Source organism: Oenanthe melanoleuca, chromosome 7 (genome assembly GCF_029582105.1).
Source record: "Oenanthe melanoleuca isolate GR-GAL-2019-014 chromosome 7, OMel1.0, whole genome shotgun sequence".
NCBI lineage: Eukaryota > Metazoa > Chordata > Aves > Passeriformes > Muscicapidae > Oenanthe > Oenanthe melanoleuca.
In genome coordinates, this window is record NC_079341.1 from 21,895,026 (window position 1) to 21,918,548 (window position 23,523).

General features: G+C 59.6%; 2 protein-coding genes across 3 annotated transcripts in view; both read left to right on the plus strand.

Moving 5' to 3' along the window:
• The window catches only part of NHEJ1 (non-homologous end joining factor 1), a 44,753-nt gene extending 37,525 nt beyond the window's left edge, over positions 1 to 7,228 (plus strand). For both annotated transcript variants that reach the window (XM_056495886.1, XM_056495885.1), the window contains exons 6-8: positions 6,029 to 6,146; positions 6,392 to 6,495; positions 6,775 to 7,228. In XM_056495886.1, coding sequence (XP_056351861.1) covers positions 6,029 to 6,146; positions 6,392 to 6,495; positions 6,775 to 6,855 — 303 coding nt within the window. In that variant the 3' untranslated portion in view covers positions 6,856 to 7,228. The remainder of the gene's footprint in view (positions 1 to 6,028; positions 6,147 to 6,391; positions 6,496 to 6,774) is intronic.
• Positions 7,229 to 12,037: 4,809 nt separating this feature from the next.
• Positions 12,038 to 23,205, plus strand: IHH (Indian hedgehog signaling molecule). The gene is made up of 3 exons (XM_056496658.1): positions 12,038 to 12,352; positions 17,826 to 18,087; positions 21,125 to 23,205. The coding sequence occupies exons 1-3, from the start codon at positions 12,050 to 12,052 to the stop codon at positions 21,784 to 21,786; spliced, it is 1,227 nt and encodes a 408-aa protein (XP_056352633.1). The 5' UTR covers positions 12,038 to 12,049; the 3' UTR covers positions 21,787 to 23,205.
• Positions 23,206 to 23,523: the final 318 nt, after the last annotated feature.

A 23,523-nucleotide genomic window follows, 5' to 3' on the forward strand; every position in this document is an offset into this window, starting at 1 on the left:
GGCCAGCCCCCCACGAGCTCTGTGCAATAATAACAAGCTGGGATGAGCTGGCTGGCCTTCCTGAGCAGCCCTACAATAACAGACCAGTGCAATGTGTCCAGCTTTCCTGAGCAGACAATAATAAACCCGCATGAGCTGGCACACTTTGTGGAGGAACCCTACAATAATAAACCTGGGTGATGCATCCATATTCACCAAGTTAGCCTAAAATAACAAGGCAGTGTGAGCCACCCAACTTCCTCACAGATAAGCAAGGTCCCTGAGCTGTCACTTTGGAGAGGAGGCATGCTGGCCACCAGGTCTCGTGTCTTCTGCTCTTGTCTCTGGAGAAGGCAGCCTATGTCAGTGATGGGTCAGGTTAGTGGAGGTGAAGGCAATAGATACTATCAGCCTGTGACTCTGCCTTCCTGGAAGCAGGTCCTCACTAGTCCTGGCATGCTGGGACCTGCTACACTTCAGGGCATTCTCCTTGTCCATCTCCCTTGCCAAACTGGTGCCCAGTGCCAGCTTCCCCAAAGGCTCTTCTGCTGTTACCTCCTGGGCTGCTGGACAGGGGGACAAAAGCCCATGGTCAAGCTGGAGCTGTGAGTGCCACCAACAGCTGCCACCAGACCCTGCACAGCAAGGCCCAGCATATTGCAGCATTGCCCCGGTGGGGAGGCAATGCCAGGCAATGCTAGCACTGGACACAACTCTTTTTCAGAGACTTTGTTGGCACTTGGGCAGGGGAAGGGCTTGGATGCCCATGGGTTTGCTTGCCAGGCCTCTTTCCAAATGGGATGGGGTAGGGACTGCCCACTGTGGATGGAACCGCTCACCCTCCACCAGGGTCTCTGCCAAGCCCCAGGCTGCTCCTGGTGGGTTGGTCCTCACAGGACTGGGGAGGAGATGCTGCAACCCCTGCCCTACCTCTGCTCTGCCGCTGACCCTGCTTTCCCTGGGATTTATCCCTGTGCTTTATGCAGGAGCGAGCGGGCAGGGCAGGTATAGAACCCCCGCAGCATCCCTGCATGGGGGAACCAGCACCTACCCCGACGTGGCGGCAGCACAATGCAGAGCCCCCGCTGCCACCACGCCCCGCCGCTCAGTGTCTGCGAGAAAGGCTGTAACCCAAGCCACAGAAACAGCACAAGGAGAAAAGAAAAGGGTATTGAGCGCGGGGCTGCTGCGGTCGCCGGCCAGCATAGACTGCTGGTTGTTAAGCGGGTGCCTCGCTTGCAAAGGCTGCCTTGATGAAGTGTGAGACAGCACTTACGGAGGGACCGGGCAGGCATTCTCGCTCCATCTTCCGCTCACAGTGCCGCTCTTTATGCGCCTGACATTTGCTCGCTGGAAAGGCCCCTGAAGTCAGGAGGAAAGGAAAACATTGCCGGCAGCAGGGCCGGAGCGGCGCTGGGAGGAGTGCTGTGCTGTGCCGGGCTGGGCTGGGCTGGGCCGGGCTGGGATGCTCCTCTGGCCCGGCCTCACCACCCGCTCTTCCCCGGGGTGACCCCTTCACCTCTCAGCAGCTCTCCGGCTGCCTTCCCCTGCCGGCACCGCCGCTTCCTGCCAGGTGTGCTCAGCCTGGCTGCCTGCCTGAGGAGCCCTGGCCATCCTGCCCGTGCCTGCTCCAGGGGCGGGCTGGCAGCACCGCCAGCTCTCCTAGCTGATGCTCCTGCTGCTGCTGCTGTGCATCCCCTGGGAGTGCGTGACAGGAGGGATGGAGACAGTGATAGTGCAGTCTCAGAGCTGCTCCGTTAGCCACCTGCTCCTGGGGTATAGAGTGTCCCAGGGACTGCTGCAGGCAGGTGAGGTGCAGATAGATATAAAGGCTGGAGGAGCTGGGAAAGGGCATCAGTGGTAAGTGTAGGGCACCTTGGGGGGCCTGAAGGTGGCTCTGTCCCCAGGGAGAGGGTCATTGCCTCACAAGGGAGCTGGAACAGGAGACAGGCCTGCTTCATCCCAGGGAATAAGCACCCCCTTTCCCTGCTCTTGATACCACCTGAAAGGGGACAGTTCAACCCTCTCCATCTGTTCTGTTGCAGCTGCTGACAGAGGATGGGTGAGCATCTATCTGGTTGCCAGAGGGGTTCTCTCACTAGCCTGACTGACATTGGCATAACCATGGGCAGAGATTCCCAGCACAGATCCAGCAAGCCATTCCAGCCCCAATCCCAACAGTATGAACAAAGCTTGTGGCAGGGTAGAGTGCCAAGGGCAGCCGGGCCACGAGGCACAGGAATGCACCAGCCATGGAGCCCTTCCCCTGCCCACGTTCGACTGCCACAGCAGCACCGGGTTTCATCCATGCCAGTGTGGCAGTGGCCCTGTGAGTGCCAGAGAGCCAGTCTGCCATTCCTGGTCTGTCACTCCACCACGCCGCTTCCACGGAGCCCGCTGGCGGGGGCAGCCTGGGGAAGCCATCCTCCCCCTTGGCACGCTCCCCTTGGCTCCAGCCCCGGCAGGAATTATTAAGTGTGCCCCTGTGGAGCATGTGCTGAGGCTGGCCACGGGAATGTGGGCAGATCTGACATACAAGCCACAGCAGCCAGGCTGTAATTTCCAAACAGGCCCCATTCGCTCTGTTTTCCAGTTAAAAATATATTAAAAAATAGGAATGTGGGATTTGTAGTGAAGAATGTTGGTAACCGCTTCGAACGTCTGGTGTGATAATGAAAGGGTCAGTCCTCAGCTTTGAGCATGACCAATTTAGACTCTGGTGCTTGGCAGTGGTGCGGGGGCCCAGCATGATCCAGCCTGCCTGCAAACCCATCCTGGGCAGGGGGTGGCTAGATGCAGAATGCCTTGGAGATAGATTCTGTACCCTGCCCACCACTGACCCTGCTGCATCTCTGCACTGGGGTGCAGCCCCATAGCAGAGCCCTTGGGTTGGGGGTCAGTGAGTGAGGCTGCAGCCCAGCTCCCCCTGCGCTGCCCCTCCACACCGTGGGGCTGTCAGTGAGCACAGCTTGCTCTCAGCGTGAGATTGGGCACCTGCCCCCCTTTGTGGGCAGCCCCCCTCCAGCCGCAGTTCAGGGTGTGCTGCGGAGTCTCCCGTGCCGCTGCTGCAGCCTTGATCCCTCCTGATACTGGGGCATCCCACTTGGCCTTGTGGCCAGGTAGTCATAACAGGCCAGACAAGCCATGACAGCTCCCGGGGCATCGCTCCCTGGTGCCTGGCGAGTCGTGTGGGGCACCCTGGCCAGCACTCCCCCAGCTGCAAGCTCTCTGCTTGTGTGGCTCCCTGGAGCTCAGACATCATGTTTATCCTGGAGATGGGTAATCAGGGAAAAACAAGTCACCAGAGGCCAGGGCTGATGTTGCAGTGGGGACAAGTTGTCTGCAGCAGGGCTCAGCTTCAGAATGGAGCAGTGGGGCAAGGAGGAAGGGGAAAATCAGTTGTAGCCAGGGCTTGTCCCCCATCCAGCCCTCTAAGGGACACTTCGTTGTCCCTCTCAGCCTTCGGGGCCATCAGGTGGCCGGTGGCCGGCACAGCACGCTCTGCTCCCTGCTGAGTCATAGCTCTGCAGGGAAACGCTTCCAGCTCTGGTTATAACCCATTTCCCTGCGGGGCTGTGAAGCGCAGCCTCCCAGTGCCGCCGCGGGCCAGCTCCAGCCACCCGATGGCCCTGAGCCCGCGGGCTGCAGCCGCCGGGAAGGGCAGCGGCAGGAAGTGGCCGCTGACTCCCAGATTCCAGCCTGGGCTTGCTGGAGCTGAGCCCTTCCCACAGGCGTGGGCAGCAGGTGCCCTGCACCTGCAGACCCCTGTGCCACCCCGGATGCCCAGTCACCCCAGTGGCACTGGGCACTCTTCTCCCAGTGCTTCCCCAAGGTGCCGCCTCCACGGGGGTGTGTGTGCTGCTGTTGGGGACACTGGGTGGCTGCAAGGATGGTTTGCCCAATCCCCAGGGGCACCATGGGGACACTGTGCTGGCTCTGGGCAGCTGGAGCTGGGCACTGAGGGAGCAGCTGCCCTGCCCAGACCCTTGCTTGAATGCTCTGAAGTGGAGCAGCCCTGGGGCTCAGGGCACATCCCAGGTGCCATCCTGGATGGGTTGGAGCAGAGGGGATTGGGCAGCACCTGGGTGCATAGCCTGCCCCATTGCCCTGGCATTCCCCAGAGACCCGTTGGTGGCAGGGAGAAGGGGTGAGCACCATGGTAGTGGCACCCAGAGCTGGCTGGCTCTGCAGGGGACTCTCCTGCCCTCCTGGGGCACTGACCCACGCAGTGCTATCTAGTACACTTTGCTTACTTCACTGCCATTCCTGACTTTCCTGGGAGCTGCTGTTTGCTTTTCTCTGAATTATGACTCCAGCTTGTGCCTTTGATCTGGGCTGTGCCGGCCACCCGTGACCAGGCCCTCTTCTGCCTTTGAAGTGCAGTCACCTTCCCAGCCTTGGATGCTGCTTTTGCAACCTTGGGTGCAACCCTGGCTCTGTGGGGTGACACAGAGCAAGAGCATCCTTGAGGTGCCTGAGTTGCTCAGCATCCCTCCTGCTCTCTGGGACCTTGTGATGGGCCAGCACAGCTAACAGCTTGGAGGCTGGGCAATGAGAGATGTGCTTGCTCAGTACCAAGCAATCTCAGGGATGCTGGTGGGGTGCTGGTGGGATGCTGGCAGCAGAACATCACTCCCTCCGGTGGCAGTGGGCAGGGACAGAGGAGGTGACCTGTATAGCAGCTGGTCAAAAGCAAATGCCAGTGCCATGCATTTCCTACAGCCAAAGGGCCTTTCCTGCCTGTGACTCCAGCAGAATAGATGAGACCTGCATGGAAAGTGTCTTTCTGGGCACCAGCCAACTCATTCTGGCATCAGCCCTATCCTGCCACCCTGTCTGGCAGGGAGCAGGGAGGAGGGCTCAGCCTACCTATTCTGCTGCTGGGAAGCTGGGGTCAGGCTTTGGACTCTGGCCTTGAGTGGGTCTGAGCGTCCCCATTCCCTCCCCACTTTCCTGGCCCGGAGAGGATCCTACCTTATCTGTTACACTTTGTTCTCCTGCTGTCTGGGTGTGGAGCAGGGCAGAGATTAGTGTGTTCAGACCTTTGACACACACACACACACACACACACACACACACACACACACACACACACTGAGCCACACAGCCGTGTGTGCACCCATGAGCAGCCATGCTCATGTGCACACTGCTGCACTCACAGTCCCTGTGCACGTCATCATGCTCACACTCACCTGCACTTGAAGGCCCACACTGTGCCCCACACACCCCCCACAGCACCCCTTCCAGGACATATACGTGTTTCCCCATCCCTGCTCATGTTTGTTTGAGCACTGTGAGCTATGTTGTGTTCCCAGTGGAGTGTGGCACTCCCCCAGCTTGCCAAGATCTCTCATGTGCATCAGCATGGTCCAGCAGGAAAAGTGGCATCCCACTGGCAAGGGGTGCAGGCAGGAGTAGAGGGGCTTCCCATGTCAAGTCTGGAGGGAATTAAACTGTGTGTGGGGAGGCAGGAGCTGTTCTGGCAGACTGGGAGCAAACCTGGGCATCCCTCGTCTCACTGTCACATCATTTTCACTTTCTGTGGTGCCTTGTTCTGGAGGCTGTAATGGCAGGCAGGGGCTACCAGTTCCCATCTCTTATTAGGTCATGTTCCTGCCCAAGGCTCACTGTCCATTTTCACCAGTACAGCCCATACTGCTGCAGGCAGGGAAGCCACAGCCCTTCCAGAGCAATCTTATCTCCAGCAATTCATGAATGACCCAAAAGCCTCTGCAGTCTGCCTCCCAATGGGAAGGCAGCCCACTGTCAGGAGCAGTTGTGCAGGGGTGTTCACGTGTGTTTGTGTGTTTGTGTGTGTGTGTGTGTGTGTGTGTGTGTGTGTGTGTGTGTGCACAGCTGGAGCAGCCACATCCCACCCAGTGCCAGAGCTGCCTGTTCCCACAAGCTGTGCTGCAGTCCTGGGGTGAAACAGATGCAGCCTGACAGGCAGAGGGGTGCACTGCCCCTTCTCTGCCCCACAGCAGCATGGCAGGGTGACCTGGCAGGTGATTTCCTGGCAGGGTGATGGTGCCTCTGCTTCCTCCCACAGACCCTGCCCGGGATCTGCGGCGCAGGAGAAGGGCAGGCGTTTGCCTCTGCTCTGCAGCAGCTCTACACTGCAGTGACACAGCAGGAGGCCAAGCAGGCTCGGAAACGGCATTGCCCTGGTGAGGAGTTCCTTGGCTCTGGCATGGGGAACATGTGATGCAGCTGTTCCCCTGGCTGCTGAGCCCCATATCCTGGGGTAAGGGAAGTCTGGACCCAGGTGCAGTTCACCTCATGCAACAGTCTCTCCCTTTGCTTCCCCGCCATGGGCTGGGCTCCCAATCCAAGCACAATTCCTGGAGTGAGTTTGGGTAATGCCCCATGCTCCCTTATCTCAATCCCAAATTGCATCTTCTTCTGGTACCAGAGGGCGACGTGGATACAGCATCCACTGCAGAAACCACAGAGCATCCCCATCCACCTGCTCCATCCCAGGAGGATGAAAGGACATCTTCCAGCGAGAGAACCTCGGTGAGTGCAGCTCTAGAAAGTCTCTCTGTACCAAGGGCAGGATGGGGCCACATCTGCTTTCCCTCCTCTCCTGTGCCCATCCAGGATGGGCTAGGAGTCTCAGCTTGGTTCCTAGTCCATTGTACCCCATGCATCCTGACTGGGGAGTGTGTGATTGCACATGTGTGTAAATTTTGGACTCCCACAACATAGATGACAGGAATGTCACTGCTTGCACACTTGCACACATCCTGCATGACTCTGCAAGGTGGAACTGACACTGCTCCTCTTTGTTTCCAGCCAGCCTCCTCCCCAGCTCAGAAGCCCCGGCTGCCTGCAGCCAAGGCCAAGCCAAAGAAGGCAAAAGGGCTCTTCAGCTGAAAGAGTGCTGCCAACCCTGCTGAGGTCTCTGCTTCCCCCAGCATCCAAGAGAGGGAGTGCAGAGCACCATGCATCATCTGCATCTTCTCTGCATTTCCTGGTGGACCCTGCCCAGGTCATGGTCCCCTCCCAAGATGTCTCCAGTTGGGGAGATGGAGCTCCTTTCTTCAATAGTGTTTCAGGAAACAGCTTTTCTAACTCTTTCCTGGTGCAGAGTTTGCCCAGGATTCCTCTCATGGCAGAGCCAGTGCTGGACCTGGGAGAAGTGGGAGGGATGCTGCCAGTGGGTGTGGGACAGCTAGGGCTCTGGCAGAGCTGTGGGGTTTGGCTGCTCTTGAGTAGATTTTCAATAAATGGCTGTGTCTGGGTGAGATTCCCTCTCTCTGCTCTGTCCCACCAGGTCTGGAGTGTATAGGAAGGGATGCAAGCACTGGTGCTGCTGCATCAGGCCAGTCCTGATGTCCCAGGGGCTTGCAGTGACTCTGGACAGTGAGGTGACAGCAGCTCATTGCTCCCAGCCATGCTGTGCCTCACCCTGAGCAGCAGTATGTGTTTTGGGGTGTGCACAAGAGGATGCCCAGATCATGGGGCACAGCATGCTGAGGGGGCTGGAGCCCCTGTTTTTGTCCCATACCAGGATACACACCAGGATACAGTACTGGTGTACTGGCAAAGGCCCTGGATGGACCTGGATGAGCTATGGGACACCCTACATTTGCAGGCACCTCCACCATTCTTATTGGGCAGGTGATACTGGGTTGATCCATGCTTTGGCTCCAAGGAGAAGGAGACAACCAAAAGTTAGTACACACTGAATGCTGCCAGGCCTGGGAGCAGCCCTGGAGCAGGTTACAGATGCTCCCTGGACACAAAACACCATTTCCATCCCTTCACACTCCATCCATCCATCCATCCATCCATCCATCCATCCATCCATCCATCCATCATCCATCCACTCCTGCTCTCCTCTTCTAGCCCCTGGGTCCACATGCTTCCTTCAGGACTGGGACCCCATTCCTGTTCCCAGGTCCTGAAACAGCAGGCAGGCTGCAGCCAGTGGTGCTGCTCTCCTGGGACAGGGACCCATGCCCCCAGCTGCCCTGGTCCCTGGGGCTGGGCCAGCTGCAGTTGTGCTGCCTGTTCTCCTGGGCAGCAAAGGGGAAACAAAAACATCCGGAGCAGCTCCTGTGTCTGTGGAAGGGGAATGAAAGGGCCTTTGCTGGGCCACAGCCCACCAGTCCCAGGGCGAGTGCAACCAGTTGCTTTTTATATTTCCTTTCTGAGGGAGCAGCATGCAGGGCAAGGGTGGGTGGTGGGAGGGAAAGCCATGGGATGAGGAGCTTGTGCCGACTGCCGTAGCTCACGTATCCTGCAGTTTCCCAGCTGCAAGCATCTTATCTTGGCAGCTTTGAGTCTGCCTGCTGGGCACCTGCACCCAGGGAGGGTTCTGCTACAGAGGGGTAGGACTGGAGCAGCAGGAGTTTAGCAGCTTAACAGTTTCCTGTATCCTCTGTCACCAGGTGGTCCCTCAGCTCTGTGCTGGCTCTGGGGTTTGTGCTGTTCCCCCATGCCTGCCAGCACGTTTAGGAGAAGTGCTTATCACCCCAGTGAGGGCATCTGGCTTGTCTATCCCCTTTGGGTCTGAGGAGACATCACAGGGAGACGCAGGGCTGAAACAATCCCAGCCTGGCTGTGCTAGTGGCTGAGGGGCTCTATAGGGGAGGAGTGGGTGATGCAAACCAGCACCTGCATCCCTGGGTCATTCCTGTGAAATAACTGTCTCTGTTTCTCCCTGGGGTACTCAGCTCAGGGGAGCCAGTCCCAGGGATGCTTCAGAGATGTTGCTCATGAGCCTGTCCTGCTGCAAAGTCTCTGTGGAGTGTCTGGCAGCCCTAAAGACCTGCTGCACGGACAGATCCTTTTCCTTTCACCCCTCTCCCAAGGCAAGAGAAGGTGGGAATGCAGGAGCTTGGATGGGGGGTAAATAAAAGCAGGAGAGTGAAGACAGTAGGAAAAAGAGCTTTGCCAATGTCCCCCAGGGAACCGCAGGGACCCTGGCCCTCAGGGCTCTAGCGTGGGGCCACTGGTTCCTCCCTGGCCCAGGTTGCCGCCAGCTCCGGGGAATGTCACTACACATTGTCCCATCATGTCCTGCTGGGGTTTCCTTCACTGTCCCCACCCCCTCCTCCCTGGAGCCAGCTGGATTTGAGCTCCCGACACACATTAAAGGCCACAAGTTCGGCCTCAGCCTCCATAAATTTGATTCCATAAATATTAGTTTTCGCAGGGTTTAATGAAGCCGTTATGCTGGGCACGGCCCAGCACCCCGACCCGTGCCCTTAATAAGGGCTCTGTGGCCTCGATTAAAGGGACCTTTCAATCGCTGTCAAGTATTTTTAGAAAAGGAAAAGAAAAAAAAAAAAAAAAGAGAGAGAGGGAGAGAGAGAGAGAGAGAGAGAGAGAGAGAAGAAGACGACCAAGGCAGCGAATAGGGAGAGGAAAATCCCAAACGCGTCCAGTGCAAAAATAGAGAAATAGCACCACCTAGACTGCCTGGCTCGGCTCCGCTCCCGCTCTCCCTGCGCAGCGCCCGGCTCCGGGCAGCCCTGGGAGCCCAGCACGGGATGTTCGGGATGCTGCGCTGCCGCACGGGGCAGGGACAGGCGGATGCAGCGGTGGGAAGAGCCGAAGGCAGAGGGAAGAGGCACTGGTGTCCTGTGAATGCAGGCAGGAGCAGTGCGTCCTGGCATCCAGGCCAGAAGTCCCGGCGGGGTCTGAGAGTGGCTGATTGTTGAGGGAAATGCCGTGTGATACAGGGACAGACGCTGCTCTCTCCCACCTCCGCTGGAGCAGCCAGAGTCCCTTCCCATCAGGGGGAAGCCCAAGCAGGAGTCCCCCTACCCAGGCAAATTTTCTCCCTAAAACGCTGATTATCCCAACCTTGTCTCAGCCTCCAGCTTGGCTACCCTATTGTGCCTGGTGTCCCTATGTGCCCGCAGGCTTTGGCTGGCAGAACTGGCTGACGTTGGGAATGCTGCGTGGAGAGGTGATGGACTCTGCACCCAACAACAGGGCACTGCCACTGCTTGCTGTGGCCAGAACCAATGCACAATGCTACAGCCCAACTCCCTGTCTTCCAGCCCGGGCTTCCATGGGACATGAATACTGTTACCAGCAAGGGCAGGGTTACTGCTTACTGTGAGCCTGGAGCTGCTGGGAGGGGGACAGCGGCTTGTGACATGCACACCTTATGCTGGCAGGCTGCAGAGGTTACTTGGAGGTCTGGGTTTGGGACACTGGCATTCTTAGAGAACTTCTCCCTGGGGAAGTGCTGCAGCCTCCAGATGCAGTGCTATCCCAGATCATCCTGCTTCACAGTCTTGTGATGTGGAAAGTGGGAAGCTAGGCTCCTTTTGTTGGGGGCACAAACCACCTTGGAGGATCCAGTGAATCTAGTCCAGGGTCCATAGGGTCTAATTTTCCTGTACTAGTGATGCACAGAGAGTTGTGTCCTTTCTGCATCCCTGAGAAGCCAAGGGCAGGGGTGGAGAATGGTGCTGTGGTACATCCCCTCTGCTCTCTCTGCTTAGGATGCTCCACTGGAAGGATCAGCTGAAAAAGTGTAGAAGTGGAGAGGCCTGGGGCTGCTGGCCAGATGCCCTAGCTCCATCATATATAGGAGCAATCTCCCCATCCTGCTCCGTGGCAGGTCTTCACAGAGGCTCTGGGCACTGGTTTTAGGTATGCAGTATGAAAACCAGTACAAAACTCTGATGGATCGTGAGTACTGAGTATGAAGACCTGATGGAGACACTTCTGGCCAGCTGCACTTTGCTTGCAGCTCCTGCAAAGGAAAAGCTCTGCTGGGAGCATTAGATAGCAGCATCCCAAGTCTGTGAGTGATGCTGACTCTCCAGCCTGCATCCCTCTTGACCAGGTTGCTTGGTCCTGCTGAGAGCAGCAAAGCCCTGCAGCCAGAGCTGGATGTCTGGCTGGGCTATTCCAACCTGGGCACTGTGTATCCCTATGAGTGACCTGTGCCCTGCGCTCACGAGGAGCTGGCGAGGGAACATCCCTGAGAGAGTTTGTCTGCATGTGGGCATCCCAAGGCACTGCCTCACCTGGGAAGATCCTAGGGAACCAGAGGGTGTGCAAGTGGACCTGTGCTGGACCCCTCCCCAGCACACAGCTGGGGAGAACCGGGGGGAGGCCCTTCAAACCCTCGCTCCTGAAATCAGGGTGTTATATTTACTTTCCCCTTTTGGCAGCTAGAAGGGGAAGCCCATCCCAGCCCCTCATTGTTGTCTCAGCGAGTTAATCAGATGCCATAATCCTGTTGTGGAAATATCGGGCCTCCCTGGAAACAATGGGGAGCGAGAATATTGTGGTTAAATTTCAACCAGCTGCCTCCCTGCTCTGTTTGATCCCCGCCCGCAGGCCCGGGCCCCTGGCGAGCAGGCGGCGCGGCGGGGGCCGGAGCCCCGGGGGTGCCACCCCGCGCCCACTCGGGACCCCCGCAGGACGCCCCGCGAGGGGGGCAAGGCTGTGCGGGCACCGGGCGCGCCTCGGGGCGGCGGCAGGGCTGCCCCGGGGGGCAGGTGGCGGCGGGCACCCCCGGCGGGGTGGGCTGCGGGGCTCGGCAGGGGGGAGGAGGCTGCGGGCGGCCCGGGGCAGGTTCCACGGGGAGGAGGCGAGAGAGGGAGGGCGCTGGGAGGCTGGGACACGGGCAGGGTGCGGTCCTGGCGGTTCCCGGTCCCGGATCTCTTCAATTTCCCCTCTCACTCCTGCCCGGGGAGCGGAGGCAGTGGCGGCTCCGGCTCCGGCTCCAGCCTCGCCGCGCTGACCGCCGAGGCGCAAACCGCGGAGGGCTCCGGCAGCGCCGAGCCCCGCGCCCCGCGCCCCGCAAGCGGCCGCTCGCCTGCCAAAACAAACGGCCCTTCGCTATTTATTGCCTCCGCCGGGCCACAGCGGCTCAGAGCGGGCCGACGCCAGCTCGCCGCACCGGGCAGCCGGAGCGCACCCGCGCCGGGCAGCCGCCGCGCCCCGCCGCCGCCGCCGGCACCGGCACCTGCCCGCCGGCTGCCGGAGCGCCGCATGGGGAGCCCCGGGCCGGGCGGCGGGAGCGGCGGCCGAGCCTAGTGGGGACCCCGGAGCCAGCGGTGCCCCGGGCCGCCCCGGGGCCGCCGGGCGCGCCATGAAGCCGGCGCGGCTGCTGCTGCTGCTGAGCGGGTGCGCGCTGCTGCTGGCGCCGGCCGTGCGCGGCTGCGGGCCGGGCAGGGTGGTGGGCAGCCGCCGCCGCCCGCCCCGCAAGCTCATCCCGCTCGCCTACAAGCAGTTCAGCCCCAACGTCCCCGAGAAGACGCTGGGGGCTAGCGGCCGCTACGAGGGCAAGATCGCGCGTAACTCGGAGCGCTTCAAGGAGCTGACGCCCAACTACAACCCCGACATCATCTTCAAGGACGAGGAGAACACTGGCGCCGACCGGCTCATGACCCAGGTACGGCACCGCTGCTGCCCGGTTCTACCCCTGCGCCGGGCATCTGCGGGCACCGGGGCTGCCCCAGAGCGCCCTGCCACCCACTCTCCGGGGACCGTGTGGGCCCCGCGCTGCGGCTTCCCCGTCCTGCCCCGGGCATCCCGGGCATCCCGGGGCCGGGACCGGGCTGCCGGCGTGCAGCGAGCGCGCATCTCCCTTCGTAGGGCGCTGCAAAGCTCTGTCCCTTCGGCTGCGCTGTGCGCGTCGGACAGCACGCTGCGCCTTGGGACGGCAGCACCCTGCTCCCGGAACCGGCAGCACCCTGCCCCACTGCTCCTCGGAGCCTCTGGCACCCGTGTCTGGCTGCACCCCGAGGAACGCCCTTGTGACTCCCGAGCTGGCAGCACCCTGCGTTGCTGCCCCTCAACTCTCGTCCCACAGGCCCCCAGGCTGGCATAGCCCTGCACTCCAGGCTGGCATCAGCCGGCCCCGGTGCCCCTGAGCTGTGCCACACTGCCCCCGGTCCGGCAGCATCCTCCCACATCCCCTCGATCCGGCAGGGCTGTGCCGCGGCTCTTCCCTGGTCAGGCGGCACCGTGCCTCGTGCAGCCATCCTGCCCTCGCCCTTCCACTCTGCCTGCCCACTGGCAGAGCAGGCAGCCTGTCTGTTGGATTCGAGGGGCAGACCAGAGCCTGGTGTGCTGGCAGGGAGGAGAGCAGGCTCCAGGAGTGCTCTTGCTGACCTTGTCCCCACTGTGACACTGAAACCCTCAGTGCCCTCTCTTCCTGTATGTCCCCTGCGGGATGGTGAAGGGTGCTCAGTGGGAACTACCTGCTGTACTCGGGGCTGGGGACAACCTGTAACTGCAAATGCCCAGTTGCAGTCAGCTTACAAGTGCTCTGGGCCAGCAGGAAGGATGGGGGGGTGGACGACACAGACGACAGCAGAGGAGGGGGGGTGATACTGGACGAAGGTTACTCTGTGTTTTAATATTGCCAGGAGAATGCCTGAGGGTTTCAGGAATGCAGATAAGGAGCCGCACGGCCTTGCTAAGAAACCTGGCCACCAACCTCAGCAGGGTTACAGCCTGATCGAGCTCCTGGGGGAAGCAGAGGGGAGCTGGGGCTGCCCTTCTGACCACTGCAACCCCCAGTCAAGGGGCTGGCAGGTGGGTGAACATGAGTGGTTATGCTGGTAGGCACTGAGCAAGGCCCTGGCCGTAGTTTCTGATCAAGGTGTTCATAACATTGGGAGGAGAAGCTTTGTAGGTGCTGGCTTGACAGCTCTGCAACCCCGTGTGCCCTGAGTACAGGTCCCTTAGGGCAGGGACCATAGTCCAGGTTGCTTTTCAGGCTGGGGACTGTAGCAGCGGGACTGGGATTCCCTGCTAGGCAGCAAGCTTGGGGAGTAGCACAAGTTGTGGTTGCTGGTGACTGGAGCCCTGGGGCTGGGCTGTAACCTTCTCCCCTGGGGAACAGCTTCAGGAATATTTGAGGAAGCAGTGAGCTCCTCTGGTCCATGCATCGGGGAAGTGGATGACATCATTGGAGGCAGCAGAGTGCCTCCTGATGTGTTTTCTCCCAAATGCTCCCACCACCCTCTGTAACCCAGCCAGTGCCCCCCAGCACACCTGGGAGAGGGAGATCTCCGTGTCCCATGTGCCAGCCTAACATTTCATGCAGTACCACTGCCTTGTTGGTAGAGTACCTAGAAGCATCCTGATCTTCTTGGACTGCATAAAATGAGGGTTCTTACTCCAGCAGGGTCCCTGGCTGCCACACATCCATGCACAGATGGGTACCACCGTGCCTTGGGCAGCTCTGCAAGGAATTGCTCCTCTTGCTGTGGAGGTGGCATGATTTCTGAGGTTGTCCTGTGGTCCCTGGCTGTGGGAGATCCCTCCAGATATGGGAACTCGCTCTGGCACCATGTTCTGTGTTGCTATGGGTTGGGAAAGGCCATTGACCCAACTCCTTGTCCCTTCCCCCAGAGCACTGGCTTTTACTGCTGTTGACTCACTTCAAACCTGTTTTCTTTCCCCAAGTCCAAGGGTCTGGGTGTCCCAGGCAGCCGGAAGATGTCGCCTGCTTAGAGGAGTGGGTAGTGCTGCTCTCTGCCTGCCTTTCCTTTATCGTTTCATCTTCCTCAAGAATTCCAGTGTGTTTGCTCTCACTGGTCCCACTCGGAGGTGCTGAGATAAGGCTGGAGGCAGAACCCGCCTCACCTCTCCCCAGCAGCCTGGCCCAGGAATGCCATAGGTCCCCTGCCCCCATGGAGTCCCAAACCCAGCCTCTCCCTAACCCAACCATCATCCCTTGTAGCCTCTGCTTGTCCAACTGACACAGAGACCATCCTTGCAGTGGTGAGGAATCTCTCATGAAGACCTTGGGGGGTAGGACTTTTGGCTTCCTTTGGGGGAAAACTCACTTCAGGAGGAGATGCTAGTAAGACCCCTCTTTTCGTGGCCAGGCTCTGGACATAGGAGTAGCTGTGGCCAAGCACACTCCATTCATGACACCTCTGCTGAGATTGTGGTCACACCTGAGTGTCTTTCATACTTCCCCTGAGATGATCCTGGGGTCCCTGCTGACTGCACCCCATCTTGAACCTCTGCCCTGCTGCCTTCCCTAAAGTACTTTGGCATGCCCCACAGGACATGGTTCTGTTCTCAGTATGCACACAAAAAGGAAGATGCAGAGGTTGGGCAGAAGGTGGGTAGAACTTCTTCGCTCAGCCCAGACCAACATCCCCATGATCTTCACTATGAGGTGCATGGGACAGCAGAGCCACCAGCTTAGTGTGGTCATATGGGGCCCCATTCTGCATATGAGCTGGGGGTGCCTGGTCATCTGTACCACTACAGGGACAAGCTGTGCCCTCCCTGCAATCATCATCAAACACAGACCCCGTGGACAGCCCGTGTTTATGAGTTTTCTGGTCCCTGCCTACCTGTTTGTGCAGGCAGGAGAGCCCCTGGGCAGGCAATGCCCATCTCTGCCTACCTGCTGCAGTTCATGTGTGCTCCCTGACCATTGCTGCCTGCTCCTTACCCATCCCTGTCCATCCCTGTCTTTTGTTGTTTTCCCTCTGCCTCCTGTGCCTGCTCCCTGCTCATCCCCACCTGCTCAGCCTTGCCTATCACTGCTTGCTTCCTGTTAATTTTTCCCATCCCTGCCTGTTTCCTCCTCTAGTTGCTTCTTCCCTGCCGATCCATGCTTGTTCCTCGCCCTCTGCTGCCCTGCTCACCAGTTTCCCACCCATTAGTACCTGCTTTTTCCCGGACCTGCCTGTGCCTGCCTGGTCCTTGTCCATCGGTACCTGCTCCCTGCCGGTCCCTGCCGGTCCCCTCCCGCGCTCTGACACCTGCTGGCCACCGGTGGCACCGGCAGAGCAGGGACAGGGCGCTCCAGGGGTCTGCCTGGTGCTGTCCCTGCCTGGGGGAAAAGGCTTGCACAGTCTCCTTGTTTTTGTGCGTGCAGGGTGCCCCCGGAGAGCAGAAAAGCCGGCAGTGAGGGCCGGGGCGTGCCCAGAGCGGGATGCTGGCAAGGGAATTCCTGGAGTGATGGCTGGGGGATGCGGGGGGGCTTTGGGGATTCCCTTCTTGCTTCCAGTGCTGAACTCCCTTACTGCGGGGTTCGGTGGGGCTGGGGACCTTGGGAACAGCTTGTCACATGTGCCAAGTGGCACCACGGTGGTGCTGGACGGGGACAAAAGTCACTCTCCTCCCCATTCCTCCTCCCCTCACCTAGCAAACTGTTTGTCCAGCACCTTCCTGGCTTATCTCCCCACGCCCAGGGCGCTGTGGGATGACGGCAGACCTCATGTGGGGCAAAGGCCTGCCTGGCACTGCCCTTCCCAGGGCCTGGACCCGGCCAAGTGACAGCAGGTTTCCTCAAGAGCAGCAGTGCCCACCTTCCTAGCATGGGAGCAGGTGCTTGGGGATAGGGTGAGGACCTACATTTTTGGAGCCTGCAAAAGTAGTGTTGTGGCATTTCTGAGCCTGGGGATGTAGCCAGCATCAGGTTTTAAAGCCCTGACTGGTGCTTGCTGTAACTGTCTCAAGACCCATGACATACTGAGCTGGGCATCATGAAAAAATGTCCCCATCAGTGGCTGTTTTTTAAGCTGCTGTCCAGTCATTTAATTTAATGGTTCCTAGGACTGGCTTGTGCATGACCATGAATGCTCTGCCTTGATTTTATGTGACTCCTTGTTTCCTGGGGAATGGCAGTGAGAGGAGCCCTGGAGTCTTACTTCTGTGGAGCCAGAGTTCTCCCAGAGCCCAGCTGTACCAATAGCTGTGAACATCAGCCTTCGGAGCCGGTGTAAAAACTCCTCAGTCTCAGCTTGTCTCTTAAATTGCCTTAAGTTTTATACACAGTTTGACTTGGTGTGATCCTTAGAGTGTGCTGTGCAGGGCCAGGAGTTGGATCCTATGGGTCCCTTCCAACTCACTCAATTCTGTGATTCTTCAGGACCTCACAGAATCTCCTTTCTGGGCTGCACAGCCCTAGTCCATTCATCTGGTTTTCTGTAGAAGCTCCCATATTCCTTTTTCTACATCTTTTCTATCTCTCCTCCATCTGTTCAGCAGCAGGACAAGGGACCAGAAGCTGGGACTGTACTTTTGCAAGTGGAGCACGCAGAGTTTTGGTCATTCCCTGACCCTCAGCTGTGGCTGGGGGATGTGGGGCAGGGCAGGATAAGGCTGGGAGGACAGTGAAACAGGCATTTGGGGCTGGCATCCCCTTGCTGGGGAGGACTGCCATGGGCACCTACTTGCATGTGGGACCTCTCTGGCCACAAGGTCTGGGGCTTTTAAGATATGCTGCTGTTCCTCAGCCCAGGATTTTCAGCCCTTGTGGTGCAGAGAGGTGAAGAGGGCTTCACTCCACATTCTTTCTGTTCCAGCACAACAGAGCTCTTGGGCAGATTTGGCACTTCCCATAGGAGCAGAGTCTGGGTAAACCTATGGGGCTGCCCAGTGCTATGTCCTTGTAACACAGGACTTGAGGAACCATACCAAGAAGAGCTGTGTTGAGGACTAGCCATTTTGTTTCTTTTGTGCCTGGAGACAGCCCTAGGGTCCCTGGGACCTCCTCCCAGCCGGGAAGCAGCAGAATTGAAGCTCCTGTATCTTCCTCCTGTCAGATGGGAACTGCTGGAGTACAGTTAGCACAGGGCAGGTGTCTGGTGAGCAGAGAGGATGTTTCAGCCTAGACTGCATTGCCTGGAATTGGAGGAGAGAGGGAGGAGAAGGGTGTCCTGTTGAGTCCACACTCCTCTGCCCAACAGTGGGATATCAGGGAGTTTGGAGAGCAGGGGATAGACAAAGCACCTTATGTTCTCAGATCTTCCTCTGCTGGACCAGCCCTCAAGGGCCTGAGGGCCCAAGGAGACTTAATGGAAGCATGATGGGATGCAGCCTGCCAACCAGGCAGCTAATTCCTCCCTCCAAAAAGCTTTTACTGACTCTGCCCCTCTGCCCTACAGCGCTGCAAGGACCGCTTGAACTCCCTGGCCATCTCTGTCATGAATCAGTGGCCAGGGGTGAAGCTGAGGGTGACGGAGGGCTGGGATGAGGATGGGCACCACTCAGAAGAGTCCCTGCATTATGAGGGCCGAGCTGTGGACATCACAACCTCGGACAGGGACCGCAACAAGTATGGCATGCTGGCTCGCCTGGCTGTGGAGGCTGGCTTCGACTGGGTCTACTACGAGTCCAAGGCACACATCCACTGCTCTGTCAAGTCAGGTAAGTCTGGAGTGGGGGGCAGTGAGTGGAGCTGGGGGCCAGACCCCCTCTTGCAGCTTATCTGGGGAGCCTGGCTGGCTGGGTGGGGTGCTCCTGCAGGGGGTGCTGGCTCTTGCATCCTGATCTCCCTATCTGGGGCAGACAGTCAGGTGAGGAGTGAGTCACACACCTGTGGCCAGGCAGTGCAATGGGGCAAATTCCCCATCTGGCTCCCACAGACCTACATCTTGACCCACCCTCTCTATCTTCCTCCTTTTCTCAGCCCACATCCGTTTCTCTCCCAGCCTGAGTCCCCAGTATGTCCATCACGCCTGTCTCTGCCCTTGCAGTCCCTTAGTGCCCATGCTCAGCCTCATCCAGCCCTGCCCTGCTCCACTGCTGGCTGCTTTTGAGCTTCTGCTGTCGCAGCAGCATCTGTCCATCCCTTCCTAGCCAGGGATGGGGTCAGGGACATCCAGACAGCGACAGACCAGGGTACCCTGGGATCAGCAGGATCTGCAGAGGGGAGCAGAGCTGGGTGATGCTTTGAGGGGTGCTGCCGTCGCTGGTGGTGTTTGCTTTCTCCTGTGCGGTGCAGTGGGAGCGGCGGGGTGGAGGACGGGGGTTGGGAGCTGCTCTCAGGCCCTGCCCGTGTTCCGGAGGGGATTGCGTGGTGCGCAGCCCGGGAGAGCAGCCGTGCCCGGGATGCGGCTCCCGCCGGCTGCAGGCTGCAGAGGGCAGCAGCGCCCCGCGCACGGCCGGGAGCGGCCGCGCTGCGCCCGTGTGCGACAGCCTGGGGGCGGCTCTGCCTGCGCCTGCCTTGCGAGCGCACGGGGGCAGCCTCGGCGGCTGTGGCACACGCACCCGTGCGGCACACACAGGGACAGAGCGCCGAGCTAGCGCACACACACACCCCGTCCCGTGTGCCACCCTCCCGTGTGCCACACTCACCTGTGCCACCCTCCCGTGTGCCACACAGCCGTGCGCCACTCTCCCGTGTGCCACCCTCCCGTGTGCCGCACACCCCCGCGGCGGTACCGGGGCCGGCGTGCCCGTGCTGCCCCGCGTCCCCGGGCTCAGTTCCCACCGCACTGTGCCTGTCCTACTGCCCTAGCCCGCAGCCAGCGGCTCGACAGCCCCAGACGGCAGCCCGGCCCCCCTCGCTGACCCGCTCCCCGTGCTGATGCCAGGACGGGCACGACACCGGCCGGCGATGGAAGCAGGGCGACCGCGCCGCAGAGAGGGAGTGATGCGCCCCCGAAGAAGAGGGACAAACCGTGGCTGGAGGACCAGAGCTCCCATGCCCCGGGGCACCCTGTGGGGCTGGCAGGAGGAGTGGGGCCAGGCTCCGAAGCAAGGACCGTGACCCCACAGTCGTGAGGCTGGCCAGAGGAGTGGGGCTGTGCCCCTGGAGAAAGACAGAGGCTTTTGAATCCTGGGATGCTCCCCTTGGACCAGCTGAAGAGGGATGCCATAACCCAAGCAGCAGACTGGGGCCCTGAGGCCCTGAAGGGCTTCCAGAGGCTGGTCATATTCCCCTCACTCTGCAGCAGCTCCTCGGGGCTCTGGGTCCCCAGTATTTATCCCCAAGGCCATAAGCAACCCAAGAATGTGTGGTGGAGGCTGTGGGGTACGCATCCTGATCCCCTCAGAACTGTGTACAGAGGGCAGCCGGGCTGCTCCTGCCTCTTAGTAAATGGCTTTTATTTTTGTATGGATGGCCACGTGGCCTGTTGTATGTGTTGTGTCTCCTCGGGTCCTTCCCTGCACCCACCTACCCCTCCATGCCCTGCACCTATGCCATCCACTTCTGCCAGGCACCCCTCTTGCCCTCCTGCAACCCCTCCCCATGGCTCTGCTGCCTGCCAGGGGATGCAGGGTGCAGGATTTGGGACCTGGCCTCCGGGACAAGGACAGGGCAGACACTGCACCTCATCTGAGCAATAAAAGGATTCTGTCCCAGAGATGGATGCCTCTCTTCATGGGCTTGGGGGCTGGGATTTGGCTCTGCCCAAACCTGGGGAGTGATGGGGGCAATGCCATCTGGGTGGGGACATTCAGGGATTAGATGAGAGAGCTGGGAGAGGGCCCTGAGAGAGGATGGAACTGTGCAGAGCTATGAGCAGGACCCTGAGGTGAGATGCCACTGGCAGAGGGTGGGAGAGTATCATATAGACACTAAGATGGGAGTTGCTGGGACTTGGGGGAACATGGCTGCTGGGGTAGCTAACCACCATTCTTTGTGAAGCCAGGATTCCCCTGCTAAATGCCAGAATGGGCCTCTGGTGACACTTATCTGGGGAGGGCTAGGAGCTTTGTGCCACCATCCCTGGAGACAAACCCAGAGAGTTTGGGTCATTTACCCTGTGGCAATCACTAGGGAATCCCTACCCAGAGGGCTGGTTGCTTTTGCAAGATGATGGCCACAGGTTGTGACAAGTCCCTACAACCCAGAGAAGCAGGAGCTGGCTGGCATTGGTGGTGCAGGGGTGAGCAGGTGGGAGAAGGGAGCAGGACTGCCACATGGGGTGGAGGGGTGCTGCAGTGCTGGGAAAGGATGCTGCAACCTGCACTGTTCCTTGCAGCATCCTCCCAAGCAGTACCCAGGATCAGCACTGCAGGGAGCAAGGATGCTGTGAGGGCATACAGAGTGAGACCAGGCACTCTGCTCCTCAGCCTGCCACTGTCTCAGGGCTCTGCCTCTGCTTTTTCAAACTTCAGGTAGTGAAGTGCACATTTCAGGCTGTGGTTGTGTCCCACTCCCCCTGCCTGTTTTGGGGCTTGGGACCTGGCTCTGTACAGGAGGCTCAATGCCCTGGGACCATACTGGAGTCCCCAGGTGCCACCTCAAGTGACGTGGTGTCTGAGGGATGAGGTGTCTAGGGGAGATTGGTGGCTGAGTGTGTACAGGGGACAAGCTCACATTGCTGATGCCAGGGCGGGTTATACCTGGGTGGGCAAAACTGGGCAGACTGGGAAGGTGTCTATGTACAGTGAAGATGTGGTGCTGAGGGTCTGGCTAACGGGTAACCCTGCTGTCCTCTCTCTCCCTGCGCAGAGCACTCAGCCGCTGCGAAGACGGGCGGCTGCTTCCCCGGGCGGGCGCTGGCAACGCTGGAGGACGGTGCCCAGACGCCGCTGTGGGCGCTGCGTCCGGGCCAGCGCGTGCTGGCGATGGACGGGGCAGGCAGGCCCACCTACAGTGACTTCTTGGCTTTCCTGGACAAGGAGCCCCGTGCCCTCACCACCTTCCACGTCATCGAGACGCGGGAGCCGCCCCGGCGCCTGGTCCTGACACCTACCCACCTGCTCTTTGCGGCAGAGAACGCCTCGGCGCCCGCCGCCCGCTTCCGTCCCATCTTTGCCAGCCTCGTGCAGCCGGGACATTTCGTGCTGGTGGTGGCTGGGGAGGGCAACTTGCAGCCTGCCGAGGTGGTGCGGGTGTGGGAGCGGCAGGACGTGGGAGCCTACGCCCCGCTGACGCGCCACGGGACGCTGGTGGTGGACGGCGTGGTGGCCTCGTGCTTTGCGCTGGTGCAGGAGCAGCAGCTGGCACAGCTGGCCTTCTGGCCACTCCGGCTCTACCACAGCCTGGTGGGGTGGCCAGGAGTGCAGGGGGATGGTGTGCACTGGTACTCAGGGCTGCTCTACCGCCTGGGCAGGCTGCTCCTGCCCCCTGACAGCTTCCACCCAGTGGGGTTGTCCCAGGCGGAGAGCTGAGGGTGCAGCTCAGCCCCAGCCAGCACAGCTGGTGGAGGTGGTGGCTGCAGGGTGACTCGCTGGGGGCCAGCACCCCCTCCCAAAGCTGGGTGCCCATGGGGAGCTGCCTCCAGCCCTGCCTGCTTGGGGTACAGCCACCTCCTGGTTGGGAGCACCGAAGCTCCATGGTGTGCCTCCTCCATGTTCACCACCCCCTCCTCATCCCCTGCTCCTGGGGACAGGAGGGAGGCATGAAGGGTTTTCTCCCGGGACAGGGGGTTGCCCCCGGCTGGATCCACATGCTGCTATGTGTGTGTGTGTGTGCAATGTGTGTGTGTGCTGAATTAGCTGATGGAGGTCTGAGAGATGAGCGGGAGGTGGAAGAGGAGAGAGCCCTGGCTGCTCCACCGGGGCTCCCAGCCTGTCTGCACCCAGTGGGGAGGTTTTGGGGGAGAAGCCCAGAGCCCTTTGCTAGGCAGCCTGGGTGGGAAGGCAGGCAATGCTATTTCCACCTCTGGGACATGCAGCTGGGAGGAGAGTGACCCAGGTACTGGGACTGTGCCTTGTCCTTAGCCCAGGTGCAGGGAGCACCCAAAACAAGCAGGGGTGGGAGGTCTAGCACAGCTCTGGCATGAGACCTCTGACTTGGTGACACAAGGGCCAGTGTAGTGATAGACTGGGGAGTGAGGTGCTGACCTCTGCCCAAAGCCAGCACCACAGCCACCCAGCTGGGCATCCTGTGGGGCTGCTCTGGCTGGCAAGAGGGGCTGTGGAGGCAGACGCATGGGCAGAAGGGTGCAAATGCCAGCCAGGCATAGACACACTGGTAGGATCAAAGGCAGAGGCAGAAAACCTTCCCAGCACCTGGATTTGAACTGGCTCAGCCCAAAAGCCTTTTTCCATCACAAGGCTAAAAACGCTCCTCAAGCTTCAGACCTTGGCTGGCATGACCTCCCCTAACCCCCAGTACTCCAAACCCTCAGGATAATTCGTTGCTGCTCACCCACTCCTGGGACCTGGGAAGAGTCCCATCAGAGCTGCAGCCACAGTTCCCCCACTCCAAATCCTAGCTAGATAAGTGGAGGGGAGGGGGCTGAGGGAGGCTGTGACCCATGTCCCCCTGTAGCATCACGCGTCTTTATTTATTTATCTGCTCTTTGTATGTACCACAGATGGGAGGCAGTGTGGGCGCGTGCAGGGTGAAAGAAGTGCAGGGTGGGGGTGGGAAATCGTTTGGTTGGGGGGCTGATTTTTTTTTTTTTAACAAAAAGCAGAAATTATTTAAAGATTATTTTAAAGCACAGCTTTTATGGTGATTGTTGTCCAGGATGAAGTGAGGGAGCGTGAGCGTGGCTGATGGCAGGTGTATTTTTGTCTCTTCACTGGATGTACCTCTCCTGGTTGGGGACACAGCCCAATAAATCCATTGTCTCCCTGGCAGGAGCTCTGAACTCTGGTGTAGGGAGGGCAGGCAGGGATCAGAGGTACTGTGCCCGTTGTTAAAGGGCAGGCAGGTGCTTCTCTAGGAGCAAGATTTGGTCACTCCCGTGCCCTCCACCAGGAAGGATGACATCTCTCACCTCAGTACTTCATCTGTACCAGGGGAGGCGGGCAGCTGGAGGCTGTGGGATTGACCCAGTCTACGTGGGACCACACTGTCATTAGAGCCACCTGGAAACGAGGGCAAATGGGGCAGGATGTAGTAGGGGCAGCCACTGTGGGACTGCCAGGGATACCTCTCCATCCCAGTCTGGACTC

Excerpts from the sequence above, each read along its gene's own strand:
- IHH (XM_056496658.1), top strand. The coding sequence starts at position 12,050 with ATGAAGCCGGCGCGGCTGCTGCTGCTGCTGAGCGGGTGCGCGCTGCTG. Across the intron at positions 12,353-17,825 it reads CCGACCGGCTCATGACCCAG|CGCTGCAAGGACCGCTTGAA; the intron begins GTACGGCACCGC and ends TCTGCCCTACAG. Across the intron at positions 18,088-21,124 it reads CCACTGCTCTGTCAAGTCAG|AGCACTCAGCCGCTGCGAAG; the intron begins GTAAGTCTGGAG and ends CTCCCTGCGCAG.